This window comes from Caretta caretta, chromosome 22 (assembly GCF_965140235.1).
Source record: "Caretta caretta isolate rCarCar2 chromosome 22, rCarCar1.hap1, whole genome shotgun sequence".
Taxonomy (NCBI): domain Eukaryota; kingdom Metazoa; phylum Chordata; order Testudines; family Cheloniidae; genus Caretta; species Caretta caretta.
The window spans coordinates 12,037,871-12,065,776 of NC_134227.1; the positions used below are offsets into that span (position 1 = coordinate 12,037,871).

The 27,906-nt window shown below is 49.1% G+C and overlaps 1 protein-coding gene across 7 annotated transcripts in view; it reads left to right on the forward strand.

The window, feature by feature from the left end:
* The first annotated feature begins 11,009 nt into the window (after positions 1-11,009).
* The window catches only part of NTM (neurotrimin), a 676,763-nt gene continuing 659,866 nt past the window's right edge, over positions 11,010-27,906 (forward strand). For 5 of the 7 annotated variants that reach the window (XR_007353529.2, XM_048827373.2, XM_048827374.2 and 2 more), the window contains exon 1: positions 11,119-11,202. Coding sequence is in view for 1 of the 7 variants with exons in the window: in XM_048827378.2 (XP_048683335.1) it covers positions 11,142-11,202 (61 nt within the window). In the remaining 6 variants the exon portion in view is untranslated. Of the gene's footprint in view, positions 11,203-13,893; positions 13,968-27,906 lie in introns of all 7 variants that reach the window. The other 2 variants (XM_075122165.1, XM_048827378.2) reach the window with 2 other exon arrangements.

Sequence of the window (27,906 nt, forward strand, 5' to 3'; positions counted from 1 at the left end):
CCTTGTTTCTCACTCCCTCCCAGGAGCTGGCAGCTGAATAGGACTTTTCACAAAGCAGGCTGCTGCCGCTTGTCCGTTACTCATGCAATAAGAGGGTGTAAGCCACCATGAGGAGAAACTGTGTAGACTTGTGCTCTATACAGGAGCTGGATCTGTTGTTCTGGAAGCCAGGCAACAGTTCCCAAGGTACTCGATTGGGACTCCAGAGATCTGGGTTTAATTCCTGGCTCTGCCCCGGATTCCCCATGTGACTTTGAGCAAGTCACTTAGGGTATGGTTATACTGCATTGTAAACTTGGGTCTGTGGAACCTGGCATGATGGACTCATGGTTTCCAAGCCCGTGCTTGAGTAGCCACACTGCATTGTAAACCTGGGTTTACAATTGCTGGGCCCAGGTCTCTCAGCCATGCTAATGTGTCCATACAGCACTACCGCAGATCTTCTGACTCAGGTCTTTGGGTTGAGCTGCATCCACACTGCAAAATGACAGGCTTTGGAGCCAAGTCACAAAGGGTCCTAGGACACGGGTCCTGAGTGCTTGCTTACCTGTGTCAGATTGATTTGGGTATGGACGGAACTGGGGTTTGGGGTCAAACCTGAGTCAGAGCCCAGGCTCAGTGTGGACTGTAGACATACCCTAACTCTCAGCCTCTGTTTCACCATCTGTAAAATTGGGGGTAACCTTCTTTTCTCCCACATGTTGTCTGTCTTGTCTATATAGACTGTAACTACTTCTGGGAGGGACTATTCCCTATGTGTCTAAAACACCTAGCGCGATGGGGCCTTGATCCTTGCTTGGGCCCAGAGATGCTACTGTTGTAACCCTCACTCTGGCACTCGTTCCTGCTGCAGCTATGAGTCAGCAGCACAGAATGCAGTCCTGGGGGGAGAGAGAAGCAGTGAAAGAGCAGGTCCAGCTGGGGAGAGGGCTCAGGATCTGCCCAAAGGGGCAGTTGGGGTAAAAAAAAACCTGTTAGATCAGAAAGAGGGAAGGAGAAGTATCTCGATACCGAGCTAGCAGATAAACCAGAGCTGGGGTAGGAGGTGAAGTGACAAAAGAACAGCAGAATCAATATTGGGCAAGTGAGAAGGAGGAAAGAAGGAAAACAGGAAAGGTTTCAGGTCAGGAGAAGCAGAAAACCAGAGCTGGGTCTGCGAGGAGAGACTGCTAGAGAATGGAAGTACAGGGGCAAATAAAATCTACAGACGTAGCGGAGAGAGTATCAAGGGAAAAAACGGAAAGGAAATAGAATTGGTGAAAAAGGAAATTGGTCAAAAAGCTGGGTTAGATGAAAACAGATCCTGAAAACGGCAAACGAGAAGCCCACCCGCAAAGGACCTGAAGTGTATGAACAGAGAGAGTGACGGCTTGGACATCCTTTGATGGAATACAGTTCAAAGGTGCCTAATGGACACGTGAGGGCCCAGTTGGTGAAGAAACCCGGCTTGTGGAGAAATTCGGTGAAAAGAGGCACCACCACAGGAACATCCAATCTAAGGAGCGCTTCGAGGCAAAGAAGAGCTGGGAACAGTGGAGGTGGGCTGAGAGCCATGGAGAGGAAAAGTGGATTCCTCTCTGACGTAACACAGCGTGTAGTTGCGTAATCTCTTTTGTTCTTGCTAATAACAATGCACTCGGTACTAACGGCACAGAGTGAGGAGGAGTAGCGGGTACAAGCTCACAAAGGTAATGAGTTGGTAACCTATAGTTAAGGCTATGATTTAGTCAGGGGTATTTGTAGTGTAAGTCATGGACAGGTCACGGGCAATAAACAGAAATTCACGGCCCGTGACCTGTCCATGACTTACACTACAAATACCCCTGACTAAATCTTGTGGGGAGGGGTGTTTTTGGGGTAGGGGGGTGGGGCCAGTAGCACCAGTTACCAGGGGCTGACCCAGGACCACTGCCGGGGGCTGCCGAGCAGTGGCTGCTCTGGCCACCCCTGGGGCCAGCCGCACCGGCCACTGCTTGGGCGGTGCCCAGGGCCAGCTGCCTGGGGACCGCCCAAGCAGCAGCTGGTGAGGCTGGCCCCAGGGCTGCTCCAGCTGCGGCCAGCGCAGCCGGCTGTGGGGCCGTCCGAGTGGCTGGCTTCGGAGCTGGTCCAGCAGCAGCCAGTGTGTCTATCCCTGGAGCCAGCTGCTTGGGCAGCCCTGGCGTCAGCCAGACTGGCCGGTACAGAAGTGTGGAATCCGTTACTTCCGCGACCTCTGTGACAAACACGGAGCATGACCTATAGTTTATTATGATAAGTAGTAAGTATATGGTCATGTTCTATATTATTTATGATCCTGGTACCATTTTGGGGTTTTCCCTTATAAACCTTTAAAAATTTAAAATGATCCTTTTTGTCCTGGTTTGCCTTTGCCTTTCCTCACAGTTAGCCTAGCCTAGCAGGGGCATCACACTACCGTGATACAAAAAATAATTATATACATGTGTATATGTAGAGGCGGTCAACAAGTTTCTGGCAGGAAGATTTGTCATTGGAAAAGGCCTTTTTGTCAAAACTGAAGCTTTCTGCGGACCTGTGTTGATTTTTGATAAAATTTCATTTTAAAAAAACAATGAAACAAAGCACTTCAGTAAGGTTTGATAATGTTTGATAATGTTCAAGATTTTTTGGACCAGAACATTGGGATGTCTTCTTTTGAAACAGCTTTTCATTTTCTAAGGCATATAATGTAGGTAATTAAGTGGAATAATCTAATTGACTGTTCCAAGCCACTCCAGTGTATTAGTTGCCTACATGAGCAGGGTCGAATCCAGAGGTGCTGTAAAGGGTGATATAAATTCCAAGTTAACTTACGTATGTGCTGAGAGCGTAGCAGGTAAAACAAAAAGGGAGAGAATGTAAGTAGATAAAACTAGTAATACCCAGCACTTGCATAAAGATCCAAAGATTGCAAAGGAGATCACATCCTTTCCAGCTAATAGATGGGGAAACTGAGACATGGGAGATATGATTTTCCCAAAGGCACCCAAGAAACCAGTGCCAGAAGCAGGAATTGAACCCAGCTTTCCTGATTAGTGCCCTGTCCGCTAGGCCACACTGCCTAGATGTGCACAGCTGAAGCAACACCCTCTGTCATACTCCTTCCTTTCAATCATGTTCACACACCTTTCAGTGGTAGTTTACAGGCTTCTGGCACTCTCCCCCAGAGATTGGAACTGTGAGCTGTCCCTTCTCTAGGACATGTGTGATAGCTCTAAGCTTTGCCCTGCCCATTCTTCCCTAAAAAGAAAAGGAGGACTTGTGGCACCTTAGAGACTAGCAAATTTATTTGAGCATAAGCTTTCGTGAGCTACAGCTCACTTCATCGGATGCTGTAGCTCACGAAAGCTTATGTTCAAATACATTTGTTAGTCTCTAAGGTGCCACAAGTACTCCTTTTCTTTTTGCGGATACAGACTAACACGGCTGCTACTCTGAAACCATTCTTCCTAAGTGGAGAATCGCCAATGGGTGCCTACTAGCCGAGGGACCCGGTTATGGGTAGTGTTTATGGAGGGATGAGGGGGGGGGTGTGGGGGAGGGCTCAGCTCGAAAGAACACAAATGATTCTGCTTTGTTACCCTGGTCTCAATCAGGCATCAGTGTCAAAGGAGTTACACCACTATAAGACAGCTGTGAGACCAGCATGGGGCCCTGTATCTGCATCAGGAGTGACTGCGAGAAGAGAGAAGCTGTAGAGAGTTACTTAGTCTCTGTCCAATTACAGATGCAGCCATTGTGTTGGGTTAAGGAGGACATAGATTCATAGATATTAAGGTCAGAAGGGACCATTATGATCATCTAGTCCGACCTCCTGCACAACGCCGGCCACAGAATCTCACTCACCCACTCCTGCGAAAACCTCTCACTTATGTCTGAGCTATTGAAGTCCTCAAATCATGGTTTAAAGACTTCAAGGAGCAGAGAATCCTCCATCAAGTGACCCATGCCCCATGCTACAGAGAAGGCGAAAAACCTCCAGGGCCTCTTCCAGTGTGCCCTGGAGGAAAATTCAGTCTGCCCTGGAGGACTGTTGTTGTTACAGCAACAGTCACTAATGTCATACACATTGTGAGTCACTGATGTATGATCATTCAGGATGAAACTGTCTATAGAAAGAGTTATAGAGATATCATGCAGTGACCACAACCAGACAGTCTCTTCATGGACAGTTAAACTTCTCTCCAGTTTCTTTGTCATGCAGAGCAGCTGCCCCTAGTGGTCCTACAAGAACCCCCTGCAGTTTCCCTCCAAATTCTCCAGAATAATCCAGTTAAAACCAAAGTCTTTGAAACTATATTCCCCGTCACAAGTGTTTTAGTCCCCTATTGGTGGCTCCCTTCGTTTGCCAGCAGGACTCATGTATTTGCATTCTAGTGTCCCTCTGGGCTTGTCTTATATGATTGCTGAAGTGTTCAGTGATCACTCAGTGCTTAATCCCCTTGCGAGAACCCTGCTCTAATCAGCATCTTGTTCCAAATGGCTCTTCATAACAACAAGAGCTTCACAATTTCCCACACTGCCTCTCCTTCTTGGAAGTTCAGCCGTTAAAGCCACAAACCCTAATACCATATTTGTAGCTCCGTGTCTGGGATAAGCGGGGAAGCAAAGAGACTTCAGTTACAAGAAGCCCTTTTTGCTTATTCAGGTGCTGGAGTCTGGCTGCAAAAACCTTCTGGCATTTCAACCGTCTACTTCCAATCCCAGAGCGTAGGCTCTCTCTCCTTTGGTTTAGCTGAGCCGTCAAAATGGGCCTGATTTCCCATTTCCAGGCACTTTGCTGACTCATTTATATTAGCACAAAGTGCATGTAAAATGCTATCAGATGACAGTGGTAATATTTTGCACCCATTGGGGCAGTAAATGACTGCACAAGATGCAGGCCGGGGGGAATCAGACCAAGTGTGATGCATATCAGGTATTGTGCTCAGCAGACCAAGAATGAATTGGTATTTAAATAAAATGGGAGGAGGGTGGTATTTTTGAAAGAGTTTCTCAGGATAGCGTGGTTCTGCTCAGAGATTCTCTAGGGCTATGCAACACATTGCTCAGCAAGTATGAATGCTTCAGAACCTGTGAGATTAGTGTGTTTTTTCTTTCAATTTTGCAAAACTCGTGCAATTCCATGGGAAAAAAAATGAATTTTCTTTTCATTTCTTCACTTGCAGGTACAACTGATTTGAATAAAAATTCAAAAGTAAGATCATGAGATTTTGAAATGTTCCTTTTCTTTTTAATGCACAACCCACCACTTCACACAGCTCCCCTTCTCACCTCTTCCCCTGACTCCTTAAAAAAAAAAAAATACAAAATTTAAAAAAAGAAACAAAAGCAAATCTAGCTTAAAACTTTAGGGGTCATGAATCCTGGAACAAGGACAAAACTGCAAGTATTTTGTCAGAAAATTTAGCGGGGAAAATAAGAACATGTGCTGGTTTCACTCCGCTCTAATCAGAAAAGTTATGTGAAAAGGGTCTCATGTTAACAGCTTAGAATCCAGTTCCTTATCTGTATTAAATTGGCATAGATCCATATGCTTTCAATACTGTGACACCCACTGAGGATCTGGGGCCCTCTCTCTTGCTTGAATGCAATCAAGTCATCTCTGCTTGCTTACTGACCAAAACAAGAGGTTTGTATGGTCAGCACTGCCAATGTGACATTAGAAGAGTGAGCTAGATTCTGCCATGCCTCACACTTCCTCAGCAGAACTGCTGGCCTAGATCTGATTCTAAGTATCTCTGTAGGAGGTGGCCACAGAAGAGAGAGAGAGAAACACAGCTGGATTGTCTGAGACTTTGCAGCCAAATCTCCTCTTGAATTGCAAAATGAACAGCTTGGATCTGGAAGTCTCTGAAGAAGAATAAATATGAAACCTCATCTTCCTCCTCCCGCCCCGCCCCATGACCACTTTTTGTGAGCATAATGTTGTTTAAGGGGCTGTGAGTCAGCCCAAGTGACATGAGATGTTCTTGCCACTAAGGAAAATAGTGAGCATTCATTAAGAAATAGTATTTTTATTTATTTATTTATTATTTGTATTGTTTAAGAGCTTCTGTTAAGGGCCAAGCCCCCCTTGTACAAACACAGAACAAGGAGATGGCCCCTGCAATTTGAAAAGCATTAAAGGACCCTTTCAACAGGAAATCTCTGCACCTCCTTAAAAGATAATTGTTAAAGTACCACTAATCTCCATTACCCGCCACGTAAAGCCTGAGGAATTATGGTCCAGTGGAATGGGACACAGGATTGGAAAGCAGGTAGCCCCTGTCCTTATCCTGGTTTTGCAACTGACCTGCTGTCTGACTTTGGCCAAGGATTTTCCCTTCTGTTTCCTACTTTTTCTCGGTCTTGTCTATTTAGATTGTAAATATCTTCAGGGAGATACTGTCCATTACTCTTTGTATGTACTGCACTTAGCACAAAGGGGCTCCAATCAGGATTGGGAGGCTTGAGGGGTTATTCTAATATTAACAAAAAGAATAAATCCAGAGTCACTCCATTCACATCAGTTGAGTCTATCTGGCCCTCCTTGCTGTCATAGCTGGGTACCTTTGGGGTTTCTCCCAGCGTAACAGAGAGCAGCATCTGGCCCTCCAAGGCTGACTAAATCCTAAAGGCAGACTGGATTTCAGAAATCAGAGTAGCAGCCGTGTTAGTCTGTGTCCGCAAAAAGAAAAGGAGGACTTGTGGCACCTTAGAGACTAACCAATTTATCTGAGCATAAGCTTTCGTGAGCTACAGCTCACTTCATCGGATGCATGCAGTGGAAAATACAGTGGGGAGATTTTATATACACAGAGAACATGAAACAATAGGTGTTATCATACAGACTATAACGAGAGTGATCAGGAAAGGTGAGCTATTACCAGCAGGTGAGCGTGTGTGTGTGTGTGGGGGGGGACGACGGACCTTTTGTAGTGATGATCAAGGTGGGCCATTTCCAGCAGTTGACAAGAATGTGTGAGGAACAGTGTGTGTGTGGTGGGGAATAAACATGGGGAAATAGTTTTACTTTGTGTAATGACACATCCACTCCCAGTCTTTATTCAAGCCTAAGTTAATTGTATCCAGTTTGCAAATTAATTCCAATTCAGCAGTCTCTCATTGGAGTCTGGTTTTGAAGTTTTTTTCTTGAAGAATTGCCACTTTTAGGTCTGTAATCGAGTGACCAAAGAGATTGAAGTGTTCTCCTACTGGTTTTTGAATGTTATAATTCTTGACATCTGATTTGTGTCCATTTATTCTTTTACGTAGAGACTGTCCAGTTTGGCCAATGTACATGGCAGAGGGGCATTGCTGGCACATGATGGCATATATCACATTGGTGGATGCGCAGGTGAACGAGCCTCTGATAGTGTGGCTGATGTGATTAGGCCCTATGATGGTGTCCCCTGAATAGATATGTGGGCACAGTTGGCAATGGGCTTTGTTGCAAGGATAGGTTCCTGGGTTAGTGGTTCTGTTGTGTGGTGTGTGGTTGCTGGTGAGTATTTGCTTCAGGTTGGGGGGCTGTCTGTAATCAAGGACTGGCCTGTCTCCCAAGATTTGTGAGAGTGATAGGTCGTCCTTCAGGAGAGGTTGTAGATCCTTGATGATGCGCTGGAGAGGTTTTAGGATTTCAGAAGCTTGCCTCAGCTACCGCCCGGGGCTTGGGATTTGCTGTGCGTGTGGTACAGCGCGTGAGATCACCTGTGGCACAGGAGATGCAACAGCTTCTGTGAAGTCCTCAGTGTTAGGTCAGTGTCATCGTCTATGTTCTGGCTCCTCTAGGAGCTCTGCACCCCTCCGCCGCCCCCGCCCCCCCCCCCCACCACCAAAGGCCCTTCTCCTGTCCCACACAGCAATAAAAACTTCCGGCACTGCATCTCAGAGCCAGAGTCAATTGATTCGGGCTCACAAGGCTTGGGCTGCGGGGCCCAAACTTGCGGTGTAGACATTTGGCTTCGGACTCCACCTGAAGCCAAATGTCTACACTGCAATTCTGAGCCAGAGCTGGGCCAGCCGTGGCAGCACCCGGGGCTCTTTTCTCGCAGGCAGTGATGTACCCTGAGGTCCCTTGGAATCTGTGTGCAGGCACCTCCCATGATGCTCTTGAGCTTTGGCTGGACCAGGGCATGGTGCTGCCATTGTCTTTGGGCTGGAGCAGAGGAGAGTGGTGAGTGTCACTCCTGCCTACTGGGAACATGCTGCATCGGACCCTAGCAGAGAGAGGAAAATGATCTATTTCTTAAGTACCAAGAACATTCTCGGGCCTATGCAGAACGTGAGTGACAAGACCGTCTCTGCTTGAGTGAGTGACAAGACTTGTCTACCTGGGGAAGTGGACGTGCATAGCTGTAGTAGGATACATTATTTTGTTCCAGCTATGCTGGAATAACGCCTCTGGTGGACACTGTTCTGGAATAATTACTCCACTCCTGGAATAAATGCTAGCCTTGAGGCATAAGTTCCAGAATAGTGCCTATCTGAGGAGGTATTCCGATAAAGCTATGCCATGTGATCATACCACAGATACGGCCCACTGGGAGGCCCAGGGGAAGGAGTTTGCTTGGAATGTTTATTACATCCTTGTGTTTCTACAGACCCCATCACCAGAGTACCTGAGCATCTCACACGATAGTGAATTTATCCTGGGAGTTAGGGAATGAGTCCCATTTTATAGAGGGGGGGAAATTGAGGCACAGAGGGGTGAAGTAACTTGCCCAAAGTACCACAGAGTCTATACTAGAGCTGACAATTGATCCCTTCTCCCCTGAATCACAGGCCAGTGTCATAAGCATAAAGCCATCCTTCCCCTCTCTATTTATTCCTTGTCACTTCATTGCCTCTTGCATAATGGGGTGGAGGCTGTCTTCCTCTGGCACGGGTAAGTGAGGGTGGGCATTGTGAAAGGAGCGTGTCTTCAGGAAAGAATAGAGGGAGAGGAGCTTGGCACACTGGGTTTGGAAAGCTCTTCCATGCCAAGGGGGAAGGTGAGAATAAATACATCGAGCACCAAGGAAACGATGCAGCATCAAGGCTGGTTTCATTGGCAGAGCAAAGGGGAAGCAGGGGACACAAGATCTGGGGCTGCGCGGGACCTCGCGGAGAAGGATGAGAAGGTTAAAGTCATTACTGGGGCAAGGAGGAGCCAGTGGAGGGACTGGAGGAGGGAAGTGTCATCATCTGCTCAGGGAAGGGGGAGATCATCTCAGAAGCAACTTGGTGCTTGTCGGTTCCAGGGAGACAGGCATCCTCCTGAGTACACTTGCAGCACAGCTCACACTAATTGGCATCCTTACCACAGCCCCACTGTGCCAGGTGCTGTATGTACATGACTATTAAGAGATGGGCCTGCCCTGAAGAGCTTTGCTAAACTCAGGGTATGTCTTCAGTGGAAAAAAAAGGGGGGGCTTAACTCAGGTTAAACCCACAGTGAAGACATACGGTACATCTATATTGCAATGAGAGACCTGCAGTACAGCTGCAAAGGACCCAGACTCACGGGGCTTGGGCTGCGGAGCTAAGAATTGCAGCGTAGACATTTGGGCTCTGGCTGGAACCTGGGTGAGACCCCACGTGGGTGAGAGGGGTCTCGGACGCTGGGCTCCATCCCAAGCCCGAACGTCCACACTGCAATCTTTACCCTGGTGGCCTGATCCCGAGTCAATTGACCGAGGCTCTGAGACTCAGGGTTTTATTGCAGTGTAGACATACCCACAGCCAGTTTGGCAGCTTGCTCTTAACCCCAGGCTCCTCTGTCAGCTTGGACTCGAGCTGCTGACCAGAGTGTCAAAGCCCAGTTCCCAGATCTGCACACAGCATTTTAAACCAGCATTTCTTGAAGCCAAGTCCAGATTCATAGGAGTGTTTTAGACAGGAATGAGGCAGGAAGAATCAGCTGGTGGCTATTTTCTAAACAACAAAGGTGTGTGTGTGTGTGTGGGGGGGTGCAGAGCTGTCCCTTGGGTATGGAAAATTGGGGCGACAACTCCGGGCCCTGTGCCTTGGGGGCCTCCATGCTTCAGTGTATGTGTGTCATGCGGGGGGCACTAGGCTGGCCCAGGGGGTGGGGTTAGGGATGCCTGGGGGGCCAGGCTGGCCAGGGGGTGGGGGTTAGGGGTGCCTTGGGGGGCCAGGCTGGCCAGGGGGTGGGGGTTAGGGGTGCCTTGGGGGGCTAGGCTGGCCAGGGGGTGGGGGTTAGGGTTTCGGGGGACCATGTCAGCCTGGGGGGGGGTCAGAAGGGGGCCCATGTAGCCTGATTTGTCCTGGGCCTCGCACCCCCTTAGGAGTGGACCCTGTTGTGTGTGGTTGGTCTCACTTCCTTAGGGAAGGAAAACAGGGGCAGAGGAATGAAGTGGCCTCCTGTCTGAAAGTTTCACTGAGCACAAAAATATCCCTTGAAGAAGCCCCAGGAGCAGCTCCCAAACCCTCCCGCTTTCCCACGGCCCAACGTGGGACGGGGGGCGCTTAGGCCGGAACAATGGCTGGAGTGGACCAGTGTCCTCCTGGGCTGAGCTGGCCTGGGGGTGCTGAGAGCCATTAAACCAAGCTGCCAACCCTGCCTAGCATCACGATGAAGAGGACTTGTGGCACCTCGGAGAGGGACACGTTTATCCGAGCATCCCCCTCTAAGGTGCCACGAGTCCTCCTTTTCTTTCTGCGGGGGCTGCGACTCTGAAACCCGTCGTCATGATGGAAACCACGTCCAGGGCAGGGGGGCCCAGCAGCCCCCCGCGGACACCCCAGCTTCGCCCTGGCGCCTCTTCTTCCACCTCCGCCGGCACGTGTCTGGGCCAGCGGCCGGCCCGATTCGCGGGGGGTGCGTGGGTGCGTGCTGGGGGGTGTCGCGCTGCCAATCCCTGGCTGGGAACCAATGGCTGCGCGGCGGAGGAGGGCTGGCCGCGGCCGGCTCGCCGAACGTGCCCGCTGCCCCAGTGCGAGGGGAGAGAGTTACGGAGCCGGGAGTCCCGCTCCTCTCGCTCGTCCTTCGCGCGGGGGGGGCGGTGGGGGGGGGAGAAACGCTGGATTTAAACCTCTCCCCGCCAGCTTTGAGAGCCACCGAGAGCTGTCGGGGAAGGGGAGCGAGGCCAGGAGGCGGTGGGGAAACAACCAAAAAAAAAAAACAACCGAGCCCCAGCCACCCCGAGAAGAAAACAAAAATGCACCGATCCGTGGCTTGGGCGATCTTCGCCGGGCTGGCTGCGCTGTTCCTCTTCCAAGGTAGGGCTTGCGCCGGGCGCGCAGCGCACTTCGGGGCCGGGTGTGGGCCGGTCGGGGGGTTTCCAGCGGGGGACTCGGGTCTGAGGCTGCTTGCGGCTCGGTCTGGGCGGCGAGTGCCTGGGGCTGCCGGGGGCGGGGATGGGGGGCTGCCGGGCGCCTCGCTCGCCGGGGCTGGGGGGGGGGGGTGTTCGGCGCGCCCCGACTCTAGAGCCCGCTGTGGAGACGGGCTGTTACGCGGTATAGCGCCCGGGCGCTGCCTCTCCCGGCAGGGGGGAAGGAAACTTGGATGACTGATTTCCAAACTTCCCCAGGTGCAAAAAAAAAAAAAAAAAAAAGCCGGCCGGCCGACCAAGCAGGAGGGGGGTGGGGGGAAGCTCCCTGTGAACCCCAGAGAGCGGGGTCTGGGCTGAGATTTCGGCGGGCAGCTTCCGCCACCCTGGCTGGCTGAGTCAGTCCGCAGCAGCTGCGGACAGATGTTTTAGTCCGGGGGGGGTAGTAGAGGGGGGGGGCTGCTTGGCTCAGTGGGGGGGGGGGGAGGAACCTGTGCGAAAGCTAAAGGGCTCCGCGGCGTGTCTGCTCCGCGCTGCGAAGTTCTCCGGCGGTTTCCGTCTAGAGCTGCGGGGTCCCGGGAGAAGCTCCCGTCCCAGCCCCCGGCGCTGCTGCATCTTTCTGGGCATGGCTAGGAAGGAAGAAGCCCGGGGGCGGGGGGCTGCAGCGCGCGGCTCCGGCATCTCCGCGGGGCGTGCACACTGATTGCGCTGTATTATTAATAAGGACCGTCGCCTGCAGCACCCTTCACCCTCCGATCTGCTCCGCTTTATTAGCTGGAGCGGAGGGCAGCAAGGTAACGCCCCCACCCAGTGGGTCCGGCAGCCTCTTGTGCGCTCAACGACTCTGTCCTCTGGAGCCGAGCAACTTTATTCCTCGAGGAAAGCGGCCTCCAGCAGGCTGCGAAAGGCTGGTGTGAGGATGGGGATACTGGGCCCGGGGGGAGGGGGGGGGTGGAGTCAAGAGACGGTCCCTTCTGCTCCCCATGTGTCTGGCTCGCTTTGTGTTTCCACTGGCAAGGTCATTCCATACACCTGATTAAATACTTTGCTGGTAATCCGCTCTGCCCCTCCTGCTGAGGTCAATTGAGTTGATGAAGTCTTAATACAGCCGGGGGCCAGAGAGAGAGCCGTCCCCCTGGGGGGGTCTTTACGCCTGCATTGAAGCCAGCCGGGAGCTCTTATGTAACCGCCGGGCCCGGGGCAAAGCCGGGGGTGGCCTTTTGAAGAGGCTGCAGGCTGAGTTTTGCGAGGAAAAAGGGACCCAGCTGCTTCCCCTCCCCTTCCCCCCGCGCTGCTCTGGAGAGCCAGCGTCTGTTTGCCTCAGATTCCTTGCAGCCAGCTGGAGGTGCCCTCCTGGCCTGGGTGCCCGGAGGGAGCTGCCTTCTGAGGGTGGCATCAATGTGCCACTTGATTACATAATGCTGAACGCTGCTGCCCGGTCCCTCCATCTGGCTCTGCCCCTGGCCCCTGAGGGCAGGGCTGTTGGCAGGGGTCAATTTCAGAAAAATTCTGTGGGGAAGGGCCCAGCTGAGTCAACTGATATGTAAGACCATAAGAATGGCCTTATGGGGTCAGACTAATGGTCCAGCAGGACCCATGCCAGGTGCTTCAGAGGGAATGAACAGAACAGAAAATTACTGACTGATCCTTCCTCTTTGCCAGAAGCTGGGAGTGGTGGCAAACGTGTGATTATCTTGTATCCTGCCAAGTCTTGCCCCATAGCAAATGACACCCCTGGTTTATGGGTTACAATAAATCCCCTTTCCATCCTGTCTGCACTGGTTTGGGATTAGGCTTTACACAGCATCCCAGGCACCAGGGAGGATTCTGGGTGCCATGCACAGTGAATTCCCTAGCTCTGGGGCCCCGTGCATGGAGGTAGTTTTGAGGGGTGCTCTTGGATACGAAGGGCTGGGTCCACAGCTGGTGTAAATCAGTGTTGCTTCATTGGCTTTATTGTGCATTTATGCCAGCAGAGGGTTTGGCCCTCGGTGTTTAACAAGGGCAAGCGGCAGTCTCCTGGCTGTCTGCTCCCTTCCCTTGAGAGGTTAAAGCAGAGGGTTGCCTGCATGTTGAATCCCCAAGGGCTGTGCTGGCCACTTGGCATGAGCCACATTTGTGCAAGAAACCCATGCCGCAGTGCAGCCAAAGCAGCTTAAATCCACCAGCCATCAGAACTTAAGCTCACAGGTCCTCTCGTCCCTCTCCTTATGGTTCCAGGGCCTGTCTTGCTGTAAGACAGTGTTTTCCACATGTTGCTCCCTGAATTTCTCTGTGCATGCCATTGACATATTTAGTGTGGCGAGAGGAAGTTGCTTGCCCTTTGCTCAGCTCTCCCAGTGATAGACATCGCTTGGTCCATAAGTCAACTTTAAAATTGGATATAAAAATAGATATCTTTAATCTCAAGCATCAAAGCTGGTGCGGGGGTATGTCACTGTTGTCAGGCCATTTGTTTATTTTATTTGAAGGAGGAGGAAATGCCAGTCTGCCAGCAATCTCAGTTGGATCAAACTTCCACCATTCTTGGGCAGCCGTGGTCTGCTATGCAATGATCCATTCCTATTGCATTGACTCACTGAGGCTACTTAGGATGCAGTTCACATTCCAAGTCATTTTTCTCCTCCTCTCTGTCTTTAAGCTTGCGCCTTCTGCTGGGGCTGCTACTTCCTGTCTTTTTCTGCATCTTGAAAAGGTGTCTGGTGCCCACAGCAGGTGCGTAACTCTCCCCCTGCTTCCAAGCTTTGTGTAGGAGAGAATTTCCTTGGTATCAGTGCTGATTCATGGAGAAGAGATGGTGGGGAAGGCAGATGATCAGCTCCCTAGGGCTCTGGCCTCTACCAAGAGCTGAGGTTGATTGGTAAGAGATTCTGATTTCCGTGGTGTCAGTGGAAAGCAGAAGGAGCTGTCCCTTAAGCACATGCGTCCCTGCTCCTGAGTTAGACCCAGCATAAGGGTGTTGCTGCTTTCTCCCTATTTTTCTTTCTAGCAATTGGATCATTTCTTCTTAGGAGGACTTGTTCCTGTTAATGCTTTCTGATCAGTTTGGTTTGATCCCCTTTTCCTTTTTGATACCCCTACTCCTGCAATCTCATTTTCTGTGTCTGGTAATCTTTCCCTTTTCCGTGCACACAGATGGCTGCGGGAGGGTGCATTCAGATCACCCCCCAAATGGTCCCACCCTAATCATCAAAACCGAATTCACTTAGCTGCCATTAAGTATCTCTGGCATCAGCAGAATTCCAAACAAGGTTCTTCCTCTGTCGTGGTCAAGGGGCAGGAAATTAACTTGGCCTTCCAGGGGAAGGAAAAGGAATAGCTTGGGTCCTGCTTCCTGTCAGCAGGATCCATTCTGTGCTGCGTTTGTGCTCTAGAACCAGAGGAGTTGTATGGACCAGAGTTGCAAAAGTGACTTAACTGGCACTGTTGAGCCATGTCAGAAGTTGGTGGAGAGGATAGCAGCGCCATGTGCAGCAGGGCAGAGACGTAGCATAACCAGTTAATGTCTGAATGGCACGTTTAAAAATGTAAATATCACCAAATTTTTTGGGGGGGGGGGTTGGAAAATGCTGATTCTACTAAACTGACATCCTTCATGGGAAAGGGTTAGTTTTCAAAAATGGGGGTGGGGGGAAGAGGGGGAGTTTTGAAGTAGTCCAAACAAGTCTGCTCTGACAGTTTTGAAAGAAAAGTTCTGCTTTTTCAGTTCAAAAGAATGTTTTGTTAAAAAATTTAAGTTATTTTACAGTATTCAAAAAAGGTAAGAAAACAAATGAAAACTGCAGTACTTAGAAATGACTGGAAATGAAATGTTCCGACTGAGCTGGTCCAGATGTCTGTCTCACAAATTGTTTTGAGATTTTGACTTTGTCCTGATTTGGGATAGGAAAAAAATGTCAATCTCAACAATTCCGAATCTCAAAGACGTCTGAAAACCTGCCCCCTCGTTCTTTAGCTCACATGTTAGAGTTTGGTGCATGGGAACCAGGAGGCCTGGGTACAGCAGATTAAACTGTTTTTTGGGTTTTTTTTAAAGTGTTTTGGACAAGTGTTTTGTTTCTTTTAGTTTCCCCTTTTTTCCTTTGACAGTTCTAGAACTGGGTTCTGCTCCCGCTGGCAGGATCGTTCAGTTATGATCCTGCCTCTATGTCCATTGCTGTTATGTTGGCCAACGCTCTGGAGACTGACCTGAGGACCTCCAGAGCTTAAAGCATCAGCTGCTTTAGCGTAAGAGACAAGGCTCCCTCCCGAGCCCCGTAACAGACTCCTGTTCTCTGTGGATTGGGCATAAAGCCCACACTCACCAGTGGGCTATGCTAACATACGCTACAGCTGTCAGCAAACTTCATACATGTGTTATGGATTTTAGGTGGGCTGGTGAGTGGTACATGTCTCCTTCTGTCCCGATCCGCTGAGGATGGGAATTGTTCCAGCCTCCTGCTAAAAAGTCGCACTAGATTCAGAAGGGGGGAAAAATCCTCTGGCAGTTTATGCTGCAGGATGACTACCAATGAATGCGTGTGTTTAAAAATATATATATCTCATAGATATCGACTTCTTTCTGTAAGTATCAAGATTTATTGTCCCTTGAAGAAAATATTGAGTTAGTTTCGCTTTGGTCAATATTTACCACTCAGGTCAATAACACTGGATATTCACCCCAACAGCAGCTTAATAGCTAATAATAATAATCAATATATACAGTATTAGATAACCCAGTTATAGCACACAAGAGGAAAGACGTTATAGAATCATAGGACTGGAAGGGATCTCGAGAGGTCATCTAGTCCAGCCCCCTGCACTCATGGCAGGACTAAGTATTATCTACACCATCCCTGATGTTTTATCTATCTAACCTATCTAAGGAGCTTATTTGGTATCCACAACTGTAGGAACTGAGCACCTCACAATCTTTAGTGTATTTATCCCCCAAACAGCCCTGGAGATATCCCCATTTTGCAGATGGGGAATGGAGGTGTAGAAAAGCTAACTGACCTGCCCATGGTCACACAGGATGGTCTGCAGGCTTTACTGGTCAGTGGCCTGATTTCTGAGACTTGCTGAGCATCTGCCATTCTTGACAACTTTCATGAGGGGTGTGGGTACTCAGCACCTCTGAAAATGAGGCCGCTAATGGGATTAATTAGCACATTCCTGAGGCCCAATGGATTAAAACATGAACAAAATAGACCTCATGTCCCTAAAGGGCATCCTTGAGACCAAGGTACATTGAGGAGAAATATGGTCTTGTAGGTAAGGCACTACACTGAGATACAGGAGACTGGGTTTCAATTTGTGCATCTCTCTTAATTGCTTGGTGCCTCAGTTTCCCTATCTGTAACATGGGGATGGTCACACTCTCGTTCCTCACGGGGGAATGGTAAGGGTAAATTCATTCATATGACCATGCTTGGCAGGGTGGCATGGAGGAAGACTGTGAGGTTCTGTAAATAAAGACCTTTGGCTGGTAGCGGGCAATAGACTGTGTGGAATCTGCTGATTTGGGTTCCCATTGTTATTACTTACTTGTTATATGTATTGCAGTAACACCTAGGAGTCCCAGTCACGGAGCAGGACCCAACCGTAGCTCTACAAACACAGAACAAAAAGCTGGTCCCTGCCCCTAGGAGCTTACAGGCTTAAGTAGAAGAGAAAAGAGACCACAGATGGCTCCAGGCAGATAGGGGAGTACAAGGAAACAGTGACCCAATGCTGCTCGGCATGACAAGCAGTGGTCTCAACACATCAATTGCCTCACCATTGTCAAGCGCCCTGTAGGCATCTCACACACCCGTTCCCAGTAGATTCCAGCTGTGGGTTTCATGAGTTTGGAATCCAGACCAAAGTCAGCTGAAAGCCAGGGGACAGTGGTGAATTTAGACCAAAACCTTTCCATATTGGGACACGTTGCCAAAAACCCTCTCTGGGCTCCGGAGATGGCAACAAGAATTGTATGAACCTCCAGCTGGTTTACTCAACACCAACAAGCGCTGCTGGAATTTAGCTTTTATTTCAGTGGTGTCAAGCCGTGCTTCATTTGTAATGAATTTTTTTTTTTTTTTTTTTTACTTTCATAACTGACGTGCCAAGCCCAGAGGTGCTGTGGCTATGAACTGCCAAGCCTAGAGGTGCCTGCCGGGGCTTAGCACACATGAAGCACTAGTGTCAGGACAGTGATATTTTCTCAGATCCCTGTGTTTGAAGCACCATCACCTCCTGGGTGGAATGTCCCAATCAACCAAAAACAACGAGGAGGACTTGTGGCACCTTCGAGACTAACACATGTATTTGGGCGTAAGCTTTCGTGGGCCATCAACCAAGTAGTTGTGCCTTTTCCTCTCTGGGATGCTGCTCCCTTAGCAAACTGGGGGATAGGATTTATTCCCTCAGAAATACCCCAATGCTGATCCACCTCAGAAGGGGGTGGGGTTTGGGTACCACACGCAGTGTGTGTGTGTTGGGGAGCGGGGAGGGGTTGTGGTGTGGCTGGCAGATGTGCAGATCCACAAACTCTTCTTGGTCACGTTCCCTGTCCAGGGGAGCTGCCACAGAACAGCCTGGCAACAGGGAGGATTCCCTCCCCATAAAGCCTGAAATACCCAGCATGCAGTCCACACCCTCCAGCTGCATATTGGAATCAAGGCTTTGGCCATGCCGGTGGCCATGCATGTATCCCACCGGGTGTCAATCTTGGTATCTTTCACCAGCACTAAAAATCTCTTTACTTATATGGCCAAAGCCCTACAGGTAGAGCCAGGTAGTTGAATGGGCACAGCAGAAAGAGGCAAGATGCTTAAGAGAGCCGATTATGACTCCTTGATCTTCAGGCTGGATTAACACTGGCCCCAGTCTGAGCTGAGTTCAGAACTCGACATTCTGGGAGCTGCTCGACATTCTGTCAACGAGTCACAGCTCCCGAGGTGCCTTCTACCAGCTGGGAATGGCCGGAGGATATTGTGCACCTGCTACAATCCTTCCACCCCATTTTTGGCAGGGACTGCAGGGGCAGTGATATAGGAATCAGGTAGGCCAATTTAGGCTCAGTGGGGAATCCCCAATAGGGGAGATGTGACAAGTTTCCAAGAGCCAGAGTGGAACAAAGGGAGCAGATAAAAGGCCCAGGATCTGATCATCATCATCTCTAATTGTCCATCTGGAAGACTTGCCATCCCATAGGTGTCTGTAGGAACCTCCGAACTAGATCAGACAGGGATCCATCTACTCCTGTGTCTGGCCATGACCAGCACCAACTGCTTCAGCGCACAAAACCCTGCTACGAGAGAGAACCTGCCCCAGGAAAACTACCTCCTTTCCCCCTCCCCACTCCCAATCTACCTGACATATATATCCGCCTGATCTCCCTGTCACCTGGCTGTGCTTTTGACACCCCTGCCTCCATAGATTTAATTTGGTGCAGTCGATATTCAAAGCCTTGGTTCGTTTATTTTCTTGCTGCTTTAGCTTAAAAAACAAGTCCTTATTTATTTTTTCCGTATGGGGGAAAAATACTGATCAGTTGACAGATCTGGGTCAAGCTAGCAGGGGTTGCTGTGTTCCACACTGGTTTAACATAAAGTAGGAAGAGGAGAGCTGGCCTGCACTTTGCAGAGATCTTGTAATCACATCACTGAGTTGTGAGCAGTGCTGGCGAGGTCTGGCACCCCTCGGTAGCCAGCAAAGTGCACTGGAGATTCTGCTCTGATCTGAGGGATCATGAGAGAGCTTCTCTGCATCTGTTTTCCTTTCCCTAATATAAGATGTGGCAACAGAGGGTGGACTCTCTGTGCTTAGTTCAGGGGAAATTCACTAAGGCTATTAGGCAATCTTTTGGACAAAATGTTTTTTCGTTGGAAATGTGGCTTTGTTGCAACTGTGACTTGTTTGCAGAAATGCATCAGTTTGAATGTGAAGCTTTCTTAGGTCCAGGATGGAATTTCGGGTCCAAGTGAGTGAGGGCAAAAGCAACCCCCAGAATTGCTGATAGCCCAGTGGTTCAGGGACGCACCTGGGAGATACAGGGTTCAAATGCTTATTTCGACTGACACAATTCCAGGCTGTTGGTTATTTGCGGGTGGGCTGTGGGGAAGGGTCTCTCCTGCTCTCTGAATTTCAAAAGGTCTCAGTTTCATCCTGCCTCAGAATAAAAATAAATTCCAAAACTTCAAAATTTTCCAGGAAACAGAAATGTGTTCTGGCCAGCGATAAAATTCACCCCTGTGAAGGGGCATGTGTACCCGCTAGGATGAAGTGGGACTTAACTTGAGCACAGGCCTCATACTGTCCATCTGGTGAATTTCACCCTGAGAGAGCCAATATCTGGCCCTGCTTCCACAGAAGACAATGGCAAAACTTTCATTGATGTACGTCAGCGCAAGGTGAAACTCTTACACCTCTGATCCACTTTGAGCATTCAGTTGGAGGTGAGAATTAGGGCTGGTCTACGCTCAAAACTCTCATCAGCATAGATACGTGTCTCAGGAGTCTGAATAATCCACATTCTGGAGAGAGGTAGCTGTTCTAACCTAACCGCTCATGGAGACAGCGCTAGGTCAACAGATGAATTCTTCTGTTGGGAGAACCCCTCCCGTCATCACAGTGAAAGGCTACGCTGAAGTGCTATAGTGACGTGGCTGTCACCTGACTCTCCCCATTTTAGATAGGGGGACTAGGCCAGGGTGCTTGGTGTGTACGACCCTGCAGGGCCATTCTGCTGACTGCTAGACTAGGTGGGCCTGAAAGGGTGGAGAATCCCTTTGTGGCAGAGGGACACTGGAGGCAGGAAGGCCCCAGCCAAGCTCAGAAATGAGTTCAGGGCAAAACTTACATTTGCCAGGTAATACAAAGGGAGGGGTAAGTTTGGAGCCAGTCAGGATAGGTGTGTCTGCTGTGCTAGGGGTGAGATGGGATTACCACCTGTTGAGAGGGTTAAGAGTATTAATAGCATTTGAGAGATTTGCTCAGGATTACACAGCATGGTGTTCGCAAAGCTGAGAATAGACCCCAGGAATCCTGACTCCCAACTGACCTACCCTAACGGTTCAACCACATTCTCCTCTCAGAACTAAGCCAGGAGTCCTGGCTTCTTGTTGCTGGCTTAAATTTTCTAGCCAGGCACCATCCCCCCTCTCAGAGGTGGGAATAGAACCCAGAGGTCCTGGCTCGCAGTCCCTTGACGCAGTCCTGTATCCTTTAACGAGGGGAAAATCTCCCACCGACTCCACTGGAAATGTTTGCCTGAAAAAAAGAGTTTGCTCAGGCCCAAGAGCCATGATATTGAACTGCCTAACCCTGTTCTCTTCCTTTACTCCCCAGTTCACTGGGGTAAGCAAAGGGCCGATGACCCCAAAGGCGACCGCCAAGCCAGCCCGTGATGCTTGCACGCCTCAGGTCCTGCAGCATCCCGGAAAGTTTGGGAGCTGTGGCTCCAGCAGCCACCTGGCTTCTCCTTTCAGAAGCCTGCTCCTTGCTCTTGGTTAATAATAAATCAGAGGTGATGTCTTCACCCTGCTCTCTGTTATCTCCTGCCAAGAAGGATATCATGGATTTTTGATGCGCCTACAGTTAATATGTCCAGCGCTGAAAGCTGTTGTAAATTAATTGGCCCTTTGACCCCCTTGTCCCGTCAACTGTTCTCACGAAAGACAATATCCAGTTCTTGGCATCCTCCCCTCTCTCCCTTTCTTCTATTCGCCCCTCTCCTGCATGTTCAGCCTGCTAATCAGAAGGAGCCTAAGCAGGCCTCCGAAGGAGCTGTAATGCAGAGCTCTAGGCAGAGGAGAAGCCTGAGGCTCCAAGAAGGAGGTGGGAGCTTTTGTAGCAGGTGTGTCTAGAAGCCAGGAGCCCAGCGAATCAACGTGAATAAATTACGGGTTGCTGGAATATTTCCTTTAAAATGCCAAGGACACTGAGATTGAAGCTGGCCCTGCTACCTCCACTTTTCCTTGGAAAGACGAACGGGGACATTGTCGAACTGCCAGCATCTCCATGACCCCAAACCAGAGCGGCTGCTGTGGCTGAGTCCGAGGGCCCGATGCTGTGACAGGCGGCGCGCCCCTTTGGAGGGACTGGGCACCCTCCACTCCCACTGACGTCAGCGGGAGCTCCGAGCGCTCAGCACCACGAATGAGCAAGTCCCCCCCCACCTTCCCCACGCAAGACAAACAAGCTGCATGTCACACAGGGCGTTTGTGACCAGAAAAGTGTCTGTCAAAGACGTTGTGAGGTTACCTGGGCCCTGATTTCCACAGGAACTCAGCATAGCTGACTTCACCCTGAGTTGTGGGGTTCCAGGCCCTTGAAAATCAGACCCATATTGTTGCCCCTGTGGAGTGAGCTGCGGGAGCGTAGTGATTAGAGTAGCAAACTGCCAGGAAGAAGCATGGTCTTGTACTTAAGCATTGGGCTAGGATCCAGGAGATCTAGATTTATTTCCTGGCTCTGCCACTGATTTCTTGGTCAAGACATTTCACCTCTTGGTGCCTCAGTTTCCCATCTGTAAATTGAGGATAATAATCCCTACTTTCTCCCCCCTTTGCATTGCCTGTTTAGATTGTAACCGCTTTGGGGGCGGAGACTCTCTTCTCCCATGTGTTTGTGGAATGCCCAGCACAGGGGGGGCTCTGGTTTCAGCAAGGTTCTCTTGTTACTGTTACAGTGGCAAACTCTCAGTCTGCCAAGACCATGAATGGGAGACGCTGGCCTGTTAAAAGGCCAACAAAGACCCAAAGATGAAACTCAACCAGGAAATCAGAGGGTGGATCTTGAAGTGAAGTAAAGCGAGGTTTGTTGTTTTAATACCATCCTGCCCCTTTTAAATCTCTCCTGCCCTGCAGAAGGAAATCCACTGAATAACACTGAGTTCCTGACTTTTTGCATTTTCTTTTAAATTGCTACATTCCCTTCCTGCAGCACTGATGCAATAATTAAAGGTGACAGGGCAGCATGTATAAAAGTCTTCTCTATGTCCACAGCCAGAAATAGCATTCTCAGTAACTGGCCAAATAGTGGGACAGCACCAGCATTGTTTGGCACAGAAATCAGTTTGGGTTTAACATCGCTCCCAATAACGTGTATTTAAGACCGGTGCTGGCTGGGAGCATGCTGGGATATTCCTGAAGCCAAAGCAAATTGTCAGCGAGTACAGCATTAAAAATTGCATTATTTATTGCTCATTTTCGCGCCACTTTTCTGCAGGTCAGTGTTGCACATCTCCAGCTTCCCACAGTGACATCACATTAACAGCCAGCTCTGAAGTCTCCCCCGGCCCAAAATAAATAAATAAACTACGCTTATTCCTTCTGATGCACTTGTGTTTATGTAAATGGCTGGAAAAGCCCCTTTCAACTCATTTCAGAAGCTTAAGGTCTTCATACAAAGCCTCTTGTTGGAAAATATCAGAAAGTGAAAAGCAACTTGGAAGACCATGAATTAGCAGCTCATTGTCTGTGTGTGTAAAGATGAGTGTATTGGATGTGGCTGTGTTACAAATGGGAACTCCCTTGGGATTCAGTAATCAAACACGTGGCAACAGGTTGTCTGTTTCAACAGCAACTGGGTAATCAAAGGAGATTTGCAGCTAATCCAGACAGAACAGAGGGCACATCCAGGAGAGGAGCATACGGATGATGCAAGAAGGAAAATGGGGCTAAAGTATTTCAGACCTGCACCTGTCTATGATTTGTCTGAAGAGACATGGTGGTCGGCGTTGGGATGGGTAGGACCTAGAGGATGGAATAGGGTGTGGTTTGCTATGGGGCTGCAGCCAGCGCTCGGTGGCCGTAAGGTGTGTCAGACGTGATTGGATCCACGAGGGGCGGTGAGCCAACCTCCAGCTGTCAGCGTGTCTGCCCAACTGGCAGCCAGGGAATTAGCGATTCGTGGATCGCCTGCCCTCGCTCCCCTGTAGCTGAGTGTGGCGGGAGGGCAAGTGAAAGAGGGAGAGAGGTTGTGAGGGAAGTGTGTGTTTGAGGCAGAGCGTGTGTCAGAGAGAGAGACTGTGTGTGTGTGTGTGTGTGTACATTCCTGGGAACGAGCGTAGGGCCAGCAACATGCAAGGTCACTGCGAGCATGGCCTAGTGCGTGCAGACTCTGAGAAACGCCCTCCTCTTGGCTGAGGGCTTGACTCCCCTATGGGGACTATAGCTCTGCTGGTATAACCCTGTGGCGTAGACGGTCCGACAGAAGGGGTTCTCCGTAAGCACTCTCTGTCAGTCTAGCTCTGCCTGTCCTGGGGGTTAGGCAGGCATAGCTCTGGCACTCAGGGGTGTGGATTTTTCACACCCTGAGCGGCGTAGCTCTGTTGACCTAGATTTTAAGCACAGACAAGACCTGAGAGTAACTCTCTGTTACAGTAGGTGCCTGCTCTTTCTTACCCTCCCCCACAAAGCAGCGGGGCGCTGACTGCTCCTGGGAGGCAGAGGGCTGTCTCTAGCTGTGCTCCTGTAAATCAAACACCTTACAAACAGGCTGTGTCAGGCCTTTTCCCGTCAGCTGGCCCCGCAGCCTGTGATGTCTCCTGGATCTTTTTTTATTTTTGGGGGTTTTTTTTGGTCTCTTCCCCTTCCTTATGTTAATTTCCCACCTGAGCACCAAGTACTTTATAAATAGCAAATCTAAAATGAATTTCCTAGCTGCAATCATTAGCTCCCTTGACATCCATTAAACATTCACACAAGCAGAGTGAAATGACAAAAGGGATTGATTTTTTTTTTTTTACAGTGTGCTTAAAAGGGAGGGGGGGGGGAAGAAATACGTTGACAAGGCTTTTCTCAGATCCCCCATCTCATGAGGAATTTGCGATGACTTCTATGTTACCATTGAGGAGAGGGGGAGGGAGCACAGAGAGAAAAATCCCCCCCCCCAGCCCCTCAACCACTGCACATTTAGCTTGGATCCATCAACCACATGTGCCTGGTAAACATAAAGTTAGTTACCTGGCACTGGCTGTTGAGATGAATATGTCAGAAGTAATGCTTCAGAACACACAGGGGTTGGAGGGGATGGCGGAGGGAGAGGAAAATATCCAATTTATGGCAGAGCTACTGGCAGAATAAATGTGAGGATGCAATAGTTGGGAGCCAGTGAGCCACTGCCGTGCGAGGCACTGTGGCTGAAAATTTAACTTTGATTTCAATTTTCATATTTGTCAGCAATAATTAGATTCAAGAAATGTTTTTATCGCGGTTCTAAAATACTAATAAGTAGCTGCCTTTGTAGTATGGTTAATGGAGTCTTTTCTTCCTACGTGGCTAGAAAAATTCCATTAAAGGGAAAAAGTCCTAGTATATTACTGCCCTTCCACACGCATTGACTTTTGCTGCCGAGGTAGTCTCCTTGCTCTAACCACAGGGACAGTGGCTGGGAATGGAAGTTTGGGGTTTAATAGTCCACCAGTGTCCATCAGTCGTGACCCACGCACACTTCCACCATTGGGCAGGGGAGTGAGTGTGGAAGAAACACATCTGGTAAAGAGCCATTCGAAGCCTGGGCTTTTATGTGCGAGTCCCACTGGGGCCTGGGCAATGTGGTGTGTTCATCGAATTTATAGTTAGGCAGTGGTCACGTACTTAGAATCATAGAATCTCAGAGTTGGAAGGGACCTCAGGAGGTCATCTAGTCCAACCCCCTGCTCAAAGCAGGACCAATCCCCAACTAAATCATCCCAGCCAGGGCTTTGTCAAGCCTGACCTTCTTTGCTCATTGATGATGTCCTGTGGCTTATTACAAATGCTCCGTTCCTTTTGCATTCCCCAGCAAGTCAGTTAGGCCCCAATCCTGCACCGTGGCAGTCAGTGGGCAGCAACGGGGAAGAGCCCTTAAGAACAAGTTCCACTTGGATTAGGCCTTTTCATGCAAAGATCTCAAAGCCCTTCCCAGGCATGAGTTCACTGAGCCTTGCTGCAGCCCCGGGAGCTGGGATGTAGCCATTACCGGAGCTGGCTGGAAACGGTTTCCATTCCTTGCCATAACGATTGAGATTTTGAACGTTGATCCCACCCCAAACTGAGACAAAAATTCGAAAGAGCTTTAAAATTTTTCATGAACCGAAAATCCTAAAAAAAAAAAAACTTGGCTCGGTTCATTTGAAATGTTTTGTTTCAATTTTGACTTTTTTAAACGTTGTTTACATTTTTTATTAATTAAAATGTGTAAACAAAAAGATGTTTGGACCCAAGAAACGGAACTTTTTCATCTAGAAAATGCCCAAATGGGAATATTTTGACAATTTTTCAATTTTTTTTTTAAATGGGAAATTAATTGAAACCGCCCCTTTCCTACAAATACTTTTTCAGTTTCAATGAACCAGCATTTTCCAGTGGGGGAAAAGCATTTTGTCGAAAGACTCCCAGCCAGTGATAGTCATTACTCCTCTTTCACATGTGGAGAACCGGAGAGTTCTAGGCCATGTCTACATGAGAAGTCACACCAATTTGACTTGATCTAGTTAAACAGGTGCAGAGCCCTGCATGTATTCTTCTATTTCAGTTTAAGAGATTGGTTTATTTAAATGTAGCCAATGCCAATTCCTAATTGACTTAAACCGAACCAAAATAAGTCTGGTTTAAACAGAAGTAGGAGTAGCCACATGGCCAGTTGCACTTGGTTTGGCTAAATTGGTTTAACATTATATCTGAAGATAAATCTGTGCAGACAAACCGTTAGTCTTGTCTTGTCCAGATTTTCACTCGAAGCAAGTGCAAGCCATGAATAGAATCCAGAAGTCTTGGCTTCCATTGCCATATTCTAACCATCAGACAGTTCTCCTTGTTGGAAGATGGCATGAGGTAAAGGAAGAGGAAGGTGGTGCTGTTTGCCGAACAAGTCCTCTGTCCTCTCCACCAATGCCAGTTATCTAATAATCAGCAATATCTGGGGTAACCCTTCTAAGGTCCCTCCACCCCTTCCAAGCTCCCGAGGAGTGATAGCTTTATGCCGTGACAGTTGTGCCAAGGAATCCAGCAGGAGGCACTGTCCTCATATTTATTTTTATATTTTCTGTAGGTTTTGCTCACTGCTCATCCTAGACTCCGGCCTTTTGTGCTAATTAAAACAAACCAGCCATATTCCATCAGAAAATGTAATCCTCTACGCAAGGGACTAACCAAACAGCGAAGGACAAACTGCCTTTCCCCTCCTCAATAACAAGAGCCCATCAGCTGTACTAAGCAGTCAGCCAGTCCCTCGTGTATCCATCCCATCAATCTGTCTCTTGCAAATGCCCTTCAGTAATGGCCTGGCCTTTGCCAGATGGTTAATATATCCAGGCCCTGGTGGGTCAAGGGAGGGGAGCAAGCTTCAAATCAGAGGACCATTGCCCTACCAGCAGCCTGCTAAAAAAAATAAAAAAATAAAAAAATCCCTCTTGGTTTATTTATCACCAAGCATGCCTTCTACCTACCTACTGATCTACCTCTGTGCATGGCTTCTATTTACCTACCTACCATCAGGCTAGCTCTCTGTCTCAAACTAGGTGATCACACTGGTGGGCCTCTCTGTCCTCAAAATCTGCCTCTCTTCTGTTTAGCTACTATCTCATCAACTAACTGAAATTTCCACCCCCAAGATCTCTCCCCAGCTCCATCATGCTCTTCAGACAGGCCCATTCTTCCCCCTCCGCTCCCAGTCTCTGCTGCTGCATGCATTTCCCTGGTGGCATCTGCCAGATTTCATCCCAGAGCAGCACTTGAGAATGAAAGAGGGGAAGGGATATTAAATTTCCTGGCGGCACGTGCAGCAACTGGGGGAAGCGTTAAGTTGGTGTCATTTTCAAGCTACTTCAGCCTATTAAGCAAACAAAAGTGCTTGTGGAATGAGAAATGTAAATGGGCAATGCAAGCCGATTAATCCTGGATGTACAATTCCATTAATAAACTGCCTTTTTAATAGGTGGCTTCTTCCAGCAGCTGCTGGGACCAGGAATTGATGAATTTGCTGTAATTGTATCGCAGCTAATAGGATATGAAGAAAATTGTACTGGAGAACCTGGTCTTTCAATGCTATTTTCCAATCGGTTGAAATAATGACTTGCTATGGAAGGGCCTAGCAAGGTAATGACACTTAATAAAAAGAGAAACCCAGGAATATCCATTAGTCCAATCCACATGATTTGGGATTCTGTATGTATAGGATGTCTTCATATCATACGCAGAAACCACGGCTGAGGTTTGTGATGCTGCCTAAAGGATTTGGGTTTATTCCCATTAACATGCGCATGAGCAGGCACCCAAATTTCCGAAGTAGCTTTGAAAATCAGAGCCCAAAGATATGAGGGGCATCTGTTCACTATTCAAATACAGATTTCTCCCAGCTGAGCACAAGGCGTCTCATGGCATGCAACTGATCGCCACAGCCCAGCTGGCCTTGTGGGATAGGAGTGCGTGAAAAGTGGGTGACCATTCACCCCTCCAGGCAGAGTGAGCACAATGTCTGTGAGCCAATGGCTTCCGTCTGGAGAGCTGAAGTGAGATTTCATTGGTGCAGGCCCTCTGCAGAGCAGGGAATGTTACCCAGAGTGCTTTGCTTTATAGGCTTGGTCTGCTCTGATGTCGCTGGTGTCAACAGGGTGTTTGCCACTGAGTCCGGTAGGAGTCCCTGTAAAAGAGCCTGAGGTCCTTACTCAGTTTGTTCTGTGTCTTTATTCAGGCCAAACTTTCTT